Raw genomic sequence first — 11,242 nt, 5'->3', positions numbered from 1 at the left:
TTGTTACTGCCAAATCTAGAGCTAGTAGTGATCATGTTCCTCTCATCTTGAACTGTGGTATTAATACCTCTAAGAAACCTGCTATTTTTCGATTTGAGAAGTGGTGGTTAGACCAACCAGATTTTAGGGAGATTGTAACAAAGATTTGGAAGACTTCCTGTGTTTACACAGACCCTATGGAGATTTGGCAATTTAAAATTAGACTCCTTAGTTACGAAGCAGCTAAGAGGCGGGGCTAGGAATATTAATGCTGAGCCGAGAAGGCTTAAGCAAGATCTCTTTAAGGAGTATGAGAGCTTAGTCCTTAGACAAGAATCATGTCACCTGTTACAAGGAGATAAGGAAAGGATGGAGATTATTGTTGAGCAGTTAGAAAGTATTTGGAGCACAGAGGAAACTAAGGCTAGACAAAGATCTAGAGATAGAATGATTAAGCAGGTTACAGAAACGCAGCCTATTTTCAGCCAGTAGCTAATCAAAGAAATAGAAAGACACCCAGCTGATGCTAAATCATGCTGTGGAGTTTTATAAAATCCTCTTTGCAGAGGAAGAGGATTTGGGTGTTAGCTTGGATGAGTCCTTCTAGGAAGCAGAGGATTTAGTTACTATATCAGAAAATGAGATGTTAGAGTGTCCTTTCTCTGAAGAAGAAATTAGAGTGGCAGTCTTGGGCTCATATGCTGAAGGTGCACCTAGACCTTATGGGTTCCCTTTTCTTTTCTATCAAACCTTCTGGGAGGATATTAATGATGATTTTATGAACCTTGTTAGACGCTTTGAAGCTGATAACCTGAATCTAGATAGAATTAACTATGCTATGATTACTCTGATCCCAAAAGAACAAGATGCAAAGGATCTTAAAAAGTTTAGGCCGATTAGCCTAATCAACTGAAGATATCGAAAATGCTTGAGGGCTTTCTGGATGATGCCTATCTATTAGCATGTTATATTCTCCAGCATTTATTATTGTTGAATTCATGGGGCACGATGTAGTTGAGCCCTTTGTTTGGCCTCACTCTCCGACACAGCTGGCCGCAGAGTATACTACTTAGCCGCGTTACTCTGACTGATCCAACTCACCGAATACGCGCAAAAAGCTGGGTTTATATGTGCAAGCTATATAGAATGCAATCATGCATTTTTTTTGAAGCTGCAGCTTTAACTTTGCGGAAAGATACCGTGTGTGCTTTTCTTCATCTATATCTGATCAGAGGAGTGATTAGCTAGCAGGCAGCCTTACTTTGAGCTTTTTCTATGATTATTAGCCTGCTGCTTTTGGTTAGCTTTCCAAAAAGCAAGAAGTATAGTCTGCTTAGGGCCCAATGTACACGCTGACTTAGGACATGTTTGCATCCCATTGTCTAGAATTCTTATCCATATTCACATAAGCGCCTGTTAGTAAGGAATCCATTTCTATGACTGCCTGCCCTCTGTTCCTCGAGACAAATGTCACAGAAAATAGAAGTATTTTCAGAAGACCAATTCAACTTGTCACAGATTATACCCATCTAGAATGTTTCAATCAATTTTAATATATCAACAAGATGTAATTTTACAACATGTAAGGCATGAAAACTTAAAATATCTAGAGCCTGGACGACTGCATAGAAAATGTTATTTTTATATTTTTCAAATGGTCTGATCAGTTCTCTATATGATAGTGGTCATTTACTGCACTAAATAAAGATCATAAGGGAAATCATGGAACAGCTGTTAGAAATCAAATTAAAATAAATATTACCTAGCTTCATCCTGTCTTTGCAAGAACATTTTAGAATGGACTAAAGTGGATCAAGTTTGGCTGTGCTGCACTGCAGTGCTTTGCAATAATCCTACAAAGTTCAAGCATTTGGGCTTGACAAATTTTCCACAAGTTTGACTGTACTATTTGGATGACTATAATCAACTGCAGTGGAAGCATGCCGCATGGGAGGAATCAACCAACAAGAAAGCTATATAAAGAAGAATTTCGTCATAGCATTCATATGTACCTTTTAACCTTTCGGCTATGTTAATAATTTCAGGACTATGTATTAAATTCTCGGATAAAAAGCAGTTACAAAGATATTCATTAACTTTAACTGGTCCCAACAACACAGCAGTCTAAATACTACGTCTGCAGCTCGTAAAACAAACCCAGCAGATGATCTGTAGTCAAAAGATGGAGTTGGACCATTCATTCTTTCCTAATCATATTATAAAAACTATGATTCTCTTCCGTGATCTACAGAAGCATGGCCATGCAAATTTGAATATAATCAATTACAGAGGGTGCATATTGAATGACAGACTTCAGATCTAAACGTTATTGGCTAAACTTTCATTTTGCGGGCTGTTTGAACTTGAGTATGCAAATGCCTTTGTGTAGTCATTCCTGCCAATATCAAGAGGTACCCTACCCTCCTGATATAAAAAATGATCTTGTATGCCATAGCTTCAGGCATGATGAAGGAGGCAGTGACCAAGTCTGTTGCTTATATATAATATATGGGTCCCACAATGTGTTAGTCCATCTTGCCATAAGCTTTGTTTGTATAGCTTTCTTGTTGGTTTATATGGCATCTGGTGCATGTGGCAAGATAGAGTATCTGGTGATAGAATTTTAGATTTAAAATTGAATTGTGGCTGCAAGAAACTTTCAACACAAGAACGGTCAGTATCGTTTCAGATATTCTGTCCTGTTATTGTGCTCAAACTGCTCAGGCTGTGTTTCCTGCAATGCAAAGCCTGGGTTTACATGGTGATTGGAGACTACAGAGATATCATTCTCTGGGCCGCTACTAGTACCACTAGTACTACTACTACTACTAGTAGTAGTAGTACTACTACAAGTACTACTACTACTACTACTAGTACTAGTACTACTACTTGTACTACTACTTCTACCACTAGTACTACTACTTCTACTACTTATACTACTTTTTTTCTTGCATCTCTTAGAACAAGGCACGAAATGTCACGAACATCAAAGAGTGCATCCCGATGCCCCGTGAATGATGAGCAGCCATCCCATGGAGAGCAAGAACTAGATGACCAGCTTACTCAGGAGCAGTTCGATAACGAGTTAGAAAAGGATCTAGAAGTGATGCTTACTCAGGAGGACCTTGTCGATGATGAGGATCCAGTGGGGGGAGCCCAGGGAAGAGAAGGCGAAGAGGATGCCCAAGGCGAAGAAGGGGATGATGATGACGACACCTCATCAAGGGGATATGTAAGTCCCGAGGATCCTTTCCCACAAGAACCCAGATGGAGGCCAATGGAGGATGAGTTGGACAAGGATTTTGATCCGAACGACGAGGTACGGATAAAGCCTTAGTAGCTTGTAAATTTGGCTAATGCTATGGCTATATGTTACCTCTGCTAACACTTTTGACCTGCCGGATACACAGGTCGTCCCTACTCAACCTCTGAAAAGACGACGTCTGCCTCCAGCTCGTCTTGCCGGACAATACGTAGCGGGGCAAAGGAGATCAGAGGAAGGAGCCATAGGTACTCACAATGAGGCCTCCGCTCCACAACCTCAGGACATAACCATGACTGAGACTGCCCAGCCAAAGAGGAAACGAGGGGGATTAGAAAGTCAAACCAATATCACGACAAGGCATGCTATGTGATAACGGAGGTCGGACCAGACGGGTAGATCCTTGAGCCATATACATATAGGGCGAAATTCCATAATCACATCGGGTTTGTAGTTAGAGATAAGTTGAACACAACTATCTGTAGCTGGAATCTTGTACCTATGAGCCAAAAGGTAGACCTATGGGAGAAGCTGAAGCAGAACTTTAGGTTTTTAGAGGGAACACACGAGTTGGTACAACAAAATGCTTTTAAGATAATGGGGCAGAGCTTCCGACGTTGGCAGTTAGATCTGAACAAGAACTTTATCCAACAGAAGTTAACTCCTTTCCATGAATATGGCAACATAACTCCTAGTCAATGGGAGGAGCTCGTGGCTGAGAAGACTTCAGAGGCATCATTGTCCCTCAGTGCCCGTAACAGTGAGCAGGCGAAGAAGAACCAACACTACCCTCGTCTAGGCCCCGGTGGCTACGCTGGCAAGCAAGAGGTCAAGATGGACGCAGAGGCCGAAGCTGCAGGGAATATGGAAGTGCTGAAGTTGAAGCCATGCCTTAAATAGTGGATATACACGAGGAGTGTCGATTCATCCGGTAGTAGCCTCAAGTTTGCTAAGCCAGAGACCGGAGAGGTAGTATCAAAAATACTAAAACTTGCTGAAGACAAGGAGAAGGGCGCATTCAACCCTTCCAGAGAGAGGGACGAGCTTACCGTTGCCTTGGGAAACCCCGAGCACACAGGACGCACCAGGGGGCTAGGGAAGAGGATGTCCTAGAAGCACGGATTCGTAGAGGAGAGGCACATGTACAAGAAACATGGCAGAGACCGAGAGTCTAATCTTGAGCGCTAAGTGAAGGCTCTAGTTGAAAAGATGTTGGTGGAGAAAGGACTGTCTACGATGGAGCCATAGACACCAATGGGGCCGCTCAGAGAACTGGCGGTAGTTGGCAGCCCTCTAGATATTCCCAGAAGTCAAGGTTCCAATGCAACTGGAACCCCCGTCGATCGTATACGGGCGCCAACCAGTTGCAAATTGGTGGTTCCGATGGGCAGGCAAAACATGATCATTGAGGTGGCAACGGGCGTGGCACATCCTCTGGGCGGCACGTGGCACAATAGGGACATCCCGCAGGACTACACTCGGGTCGAGGTGCATACCGTGAAGCCCGAGTTCATGACTTGGAAGATAGAACACCCTACTCCCGAGGGGCTCATGTTACTCGGAGACGTCATGAACCAGTTCATCCTCTGGCACAGACGTGACATTATATTGATCGAGTCTTCGCCAACTCCGACTGAAGTTCATCCTCTAGAGCGACCCGTCGAGGACTGGGAGGTATACTCACCGGCCCATGACCATGACCACCACACGCTAGAGACTTCTCCACCTCGTACCGAGCAAGGGCATGATGACATGCCACATCCTTCTCCACCTCGTATCGAGCATGGGCATGATGACATGCCACGTCCTTCTCCGGCTCGTACCGAGCAAAGGCATGATGAGATGCAACATCCTTATCAACAAGCACAGCCGATACATGAACAACAAGTGTCTCATAAACAACAATTGCCTCATGAATAGCCGATACATGAAGAACAAGTGGCCCCTAGAGCAGGTGATGCACAAGTTGACAAGGACGTGCCCGAATGGGAAGCTCGAAACAAAATCCCAATCAAGATAAGGCCATCGTATGTGGGCATTAATGACGTCTCGTCGGTGCACAAGTGGATGGCTCATGACCAGTTCAAGCCTAAGAACCAAGTAAAAGAATTCAGAGCTCCAGCTTCTGAGGAGGGCACCACTAGCAAACTGCACAAAGGGTTTAACAAGTATCCAGCTGTTGATAACCTCAAATGGTCAAATGATTGCCCGAATAAATATGAAAAAGGCAAGAACTTCCTACCAAACCGAATCATACAGTGCTTGCCACGTGGAATGAGAAAGTTCCACGATTGGTACTTGCGTGCTTAGATAACAGAACTAGAAATCTTACAAGCATGGATCCCTGCCAGCACATTTGGAGCCCCAGGTGGGCAAATTGCCGTTAAGTTTAAGGATATCCAGGCATGCTTCCACCTCAGACGAATGGAAATGAATCCGATTCGCATATGGTGCCTGTAAGTCCTTGCCCTCTCGATATGATATGAATGTAATCTTTTAATTTTGTTGTAACTAACCCGCGCCGTGATTTATAGAATGCAAGCGGACTTTGTGAAAAAGAGGCCAGCTCTGAAACACGGGTATATAGACCCTTCACCTATAGCATCAACAAATTTTAATTACCCTAAAGAGTGGAAACTAGATTGCAAAGAACTAGGAGCTGGAAAGACACTTAAGAAGAAAGAGGACATTAGGAACAAAAAAATATTGGAAGAGTCCCTCAAGGTTGCGGCATACATTGCCCTATGTTTTAAAAATCTCCAACAACACGATAATATATGGATACCATACCACTTCAAGTAAGTTCGACTGTATACTTAGCTTTGTTCAAATTACTTTGTTTGATGCAAAAGAGCTTATGTGTTCCTTCTATGACTAAATTCATGCAGCGATCACTGGATTTGCATAGGCGTCTGGCTCTCACATAGCATGGCATGGGTCTTTGATTCAGTGGATTTCCCAGTCGAGACATATAAAGACTTCATAACGATTGTCAAGACATATACATATTGACAATCCTCATTTTAGCTACTATGTTTGTATACATACTTGTAAGGTTCAATGTGGGATACTAATAAGTTGCATTTGCTAAACCATTGGAACAGGGCATTCAGGCACTATGTCCAGGAACATAAGGGGAGGCATCATCCAAATAGGAAGGAAAAGTTGTATGTCAAAACTCTATGTGCGGTAAGTGTCATTTACTTTGGTACTCCATATATTACGTGTCTGTCAATAGCATTACTTAACATCTCCATATGCAAAACACACAGTGCCCCAAGCAGAAGCCTGGGAGTCTACATTGTGGATACTACACATGTATTATGATGAGTACCATCGGTGGCTACAACAGAAACCCCAATCTGATAAGTTTGAACCTCTTCGCTCATAGTATGAAAAGTTCACATATGTTGTGATATAGTAAACCTAAACTTGTTCTCTTGTAGTTGAAGAAAGATAAAGACACGAGAAGGAACCCATACAAGGATGACGAGCTCTTAGAGATGGTCGACGACCTTTGCAACTTTATAATGGACCAGATTGTGTATCATAAAGGCACTTACCATCATCTTCTTTCCGACTTAGGTAGTAATCCTCTGTACCAACACCTTTGGGAGACTGATAGGTTAGCCCTAGACCATTGATGACAATGTGGACTTGTGGTATATGATTTGAATCAGACTTTGGAACGGTTTGCATTTTGTTTTGCATGTGGACTTGTGGATATCTTAATGGACTATGTTATAATGATAGACTTCATAATGGACTATGTTGTAATGATGGACTTTTGTGAATTATGATTTATGATGATGGTCTTGTGTTTGTGGATGTATATATGTATATTTGTGGTGGTCAGATTCGAATTTGAATTATATATATATATATATATGTGTGTGTGTGTGGTCAGATTTGAATTTGAATTATTTATTTATTTTTGCTGGAAAATCCACTGTAGGGGCGGTTCTTGATTGAACCGCCCTTACAAATACATACAGCAGGGGCGGCTGGTGATACAGCCGCCCTTAGAGAAGTCTACTACAGGGGCAGCTAATATTACTAGCCGCCTTTACAGAGGGCACTGTAAGGGTGGCTGAAAACACCAGCCGCCCCCTACAGAGACACCCTCTGTAGGAACACCCTGGGAAGGACGGCTAGCGCAGCCGCCCCTACAGAGGCTCTAGAGCCACTCCTACAGTTAACTTCTGTAATAGTGCATGTTGCGGATATGTTAGACCATATATTAACCATCGAGGGAAAGAATAAATTTTAATATGGAACTTGAAACAACACCTGTAAAAGGACATAAAAAGACTTTTTGAGAAAATGATTAGACCCTCGTGTTTGGCGTATCAATCAAGTTGTTTTGGCAGGTGAGAATGTAATATTACTCATCCAGTAGAAATGGAATATCCAAACATCACCGTTGCAAGATACTCGATCCCTCCATCCTGTAATATAGTATATTCTAACATTCAAAATTTGTCCTCAAATATAATACATTCTAGAAGGCAAAAACCCATTTTGCATTAAATACTTTCTATTTATCAGTCAATCACCACAAATCGTGTTGATGATAGCGTCTTATTAGGAAATAAAGTGAGGGCACATGCATCTTTTGTGTTCTCTCTTAATCTGTCTTAAAATTTTTAGAATGCATTATATTACAGGACAGAGAGTAGGTCCATAGCGCGTAGTTAAGCCTCTTAATATTTTGAAACTATGAATTTTGTATATGTAAAGGAAAAAACCCAATACATTATATGGATAATCAATTGAGCTGTCTTGGCAGTGTGAAACTCACTATGCCAAAACAGCACAAAGGAGACACCTTAATCAGTGATACGGAATTAAAACACACCACTAATTTAGTATTAGTGACGTGGGTAAACAAAACACGTTACTGGTAAGGTGTCGCCCAGGTTCGGAAACAAAACGCGTCACTAATGATGAGTTATCACAAACTCTTTGTAACTAAATGCGTCGCTGATAACAGGAGCTCTTAAGAGAGACTCGTTGGCCCAAAAGGCGTCACTCCTAAAAGATGTTGGACCCGAAAAAATTATCAAACATGGTAACTTGAGGAGTGAAGTCCAAAATCCGCTGGTCCGACTCGGACCCTCCTGTCTGACCGTGCCCCCAGACCCGTCACTCGTTCCCATCCTCTCTCTCTCTCTCGTGCCTCCTTTCCCCACGGCATCTCGCCTCGCCACCCGCCGGTCCGCCCCTTCTCCTTTGCCTGCCACAACCATCTTTGATCTCCTCTTCCTCCGCTCACCACCACCATCTTTCGTCTCCTCTTCCTCTGCTCGCCACCTCCATCTCTCATCTTCCTCTCCTTCACTCGCCACCGCCATTTTTGCTATTTCAGCTACTTGTCATGTTTGCACTAAACTTTCTATTATTCATTATCCATTGTTTCAGCTAGTCATAACTCTGCTTGAGAGACTGGAGTTCCAGAAATACTGTGTAGGATTTAAGAGTCATGAGCTATATATCTAATACTCTGGTTCGTATGCATGATGCTGGATTTCTCTTTTTTTTCACCGTAATAGTATATTTAGTCTATTGAATAGAATATTGCTATGCTTGACAGCTCCATATACAGATTCATAAGGACTGCTCTGTGTTGTCTGTGTCTCCATCTCAGTTTGTAGCTTGCAGCTTTGTGAGTGTGAGGTAGGCCCCCTGTTTTAGACAACTGCTGAAAACACTATAATTGGGTCTTGATTATTTTGTGCTCGTGAGAGGTTAATATGAATTGCTTCCTGAATCTTTTTTTTTGAACCGGGGGAGATTCCCCATTTCCATTAAAGACATAACGGAAATACAATGTTCCACGAGGTTGATCAGAGTGACGAACATAGAGAGTTGCAGCAAGTAGAGATACTACCCTCATTACTAGGCTACTCATGCCCTGTTCGCTTGGCTGATAAGCCATGACTGAAAGTATCGCTTGGCTGATAAGCCATGACTGAAAGTACTATCGGCTGATTTATTGTGAGAGAAAAATATTATTCATTGGACATGCTTTAGACAGTACAATAAACAAGACATCCAGAAGCAACAAACAGGCAAAAAGAGAGACTTCCAAGCAGTTACAGACAAATGCAAATAACTGCTACAGCATCCATAATGACCCCAGCTCCAGATTCACTTGTCTCTTCTCAGCTGGCATTACTGTTGTTGTGGTTGTCCTCCAGCAGCTTGGTCTCATCGGTCTTCTTCTTGCTCACCAGCTTCGCAGCAATCTTCAGCATAGTGTTGATACCTTCAATCAACTCTTCCTTGTCTACTCGGGATTTTTAACTTTTTGCCATCCTTACGGATGGCACTCCTTCATTTGCCAGTTTTGTGTGCGCTCCTACACAATTACCATCGTAAACAGTAAACCTCCTACACTTTTGCCACTTTTGCTGATGTGGCACGCTAGCGTGGCAGTGACCCTGCCAGCCCCAACTTAGCATGTGAAAAGACCTATTTACCCCTTCTCTTTTTCTCCCTCCACTCGCTCACATGTGGGCCCCACATGTGAGTTCCTTCTTCAACCTCCCGCCATCACCACGTAGCTCCAGCCTTCCCTCCCTATTTGAACCTTCCCTCCTCCTGGCCCCAACCTAGTCTTCGCATTGAACTCTTCACACGTCACCCACCAAGAGACCAATCCAGCATGCCTCCCCGTCATCGCCTATGATAACTCATCATCGAAATCCTGCTCTTATAGGCCCCGTTCGGCTTGCTGAAACTTGGCTGAATTGGCTGAAAAATACTATTCTGGCCGAATTGTTGTGAGAGAAAAAAAACTGTTCCGGCTAAAAAAAAACAAGCTGAATAGTGTGGATTATAAGGTAAGCTGAACGGGGCCATAGCTACCTTCCGCTGGTTGCCTGGTTCCGATGGCGCTGCTGGTGCGGAAGGCACGTAGGTCACTCGGCGGCGGCAGTAGTAGCAGCGTGGAGCTTATGATCCTGGTGCACTACCACTATCGGTGCCCGATCTCGCTGGACCTCACGCAGGAACTTGTCATTGCGCCAATGGGTATCACGTACGACCGTGAGAGCATCGAGGCATGGCTAGACATAGGCTGCGCCACCTGCCCCGTCACCCACGCACCGCTCCGCCATGAGGACCTCGTCCCCAATCACGCCATCCGTAGCATCATCCAGGACTGGTGCGTCACCAACCGCTCCCGCGATGTCGAGCGCATCCCCACGCCCAAGATCCCTGTCACGCCCGTCCAGGCCTCCAAGCTCCTCTTCGACCTCGCTGGGTTCACGCGCCACCGTGACACGATGTCATAGAACCGACCAATTTATAAGATCACAAGTACAATAGCAACCACCAGGGCGGTCGCACTGTCATACTTGAGCCCATATAAACCTGGTAGTCCGTCGAGTGTCACGAAGGACCTCGAATCATAACCAACATACAAACTAAGATCGTACATGATTCAACATACATGTCACATGTTACATAAAGTACACAGGTAGTTCAACATACATCAGAGTACGAATAAAGTTATTACAATCCAAAGTTCAAATTTAGTAGCGAAAGCAACATAGTTTTGAAACCATCATACACACGGTTCAGATAAATACCAGTTTCATGATCATTTCTAACAAAAGCACATATAGAAGCTACTAGAAAAAGCCTTGCCCGTCGGCCTCATTCCTTGTCCACGGTGGAAGAGAAACAATTCTTGCAATAAACATGATACATGGTACCATCTGCAATAAGTAGGAATAAACCCTGAGTGCTAGAATATACTCAACTAGACTTACCTATCATAAACCAAAAATAAAGAGACACCAAGGATTATGCAAGGCTGTGAAAGGTAGAGCTGGCTTGATGATATTTTGCATAAAAGCGGAAGTAATACATGTCTTGATCTGATCAGTTATTATAGCAACAAGTTATACCTATTAAAATTAAGCATGTCTAGGTTGGCACCTATACTAGAGCAATCACTTGATTTAAGCTAAAGCAAATAATAGTAACCATATC

At 43.2% G+C, this 11,242-nt stretch overlaps 1 protein-coding gene across 1 annotated transcript; it reads left to right on the top strand.

The window, feature by feature from the left end:
• The first annotated feature begins 10,134 nt into the window (after positions 1-10,134).
• On the top strand, positions 10,135-10,539 carry LOC136492389 (U-box domain-containing protein 26-like). Its single transcript, XM_066488424.1, has one exon. The coding sequence runs from the start codon at positions 10,135-10,137 to the stop codon at positions 10,537-10,539; it is 405 nt and encodes a 134-aa protein (XP_066344521.1).
• Positions 10,540-11,242: the final 703 nt, after the last annotated feature.

The sequence above is a fragment of the Miscanthus floridulus genome, chromosome 11 (assembly GCF_019320115.1).
Source record: "Miscanthus floridulus cultivar M001 chromosome 11, ASM1932011v1, whole genome shotgun sequence".
Taxonomy (NCBI): domain Eukaryota; kingdom Viridiplantae; phylum Streptophyta; class Magnoliopsida; order Poales; family Poaceae; genus Miscanthus; species Miscanthus floridulus.
The sequence above is the reverse complement of the archived record's forward strand: the minus strand, read 5'-3'. Positions and strand labels throughout refer to the sequence as shown.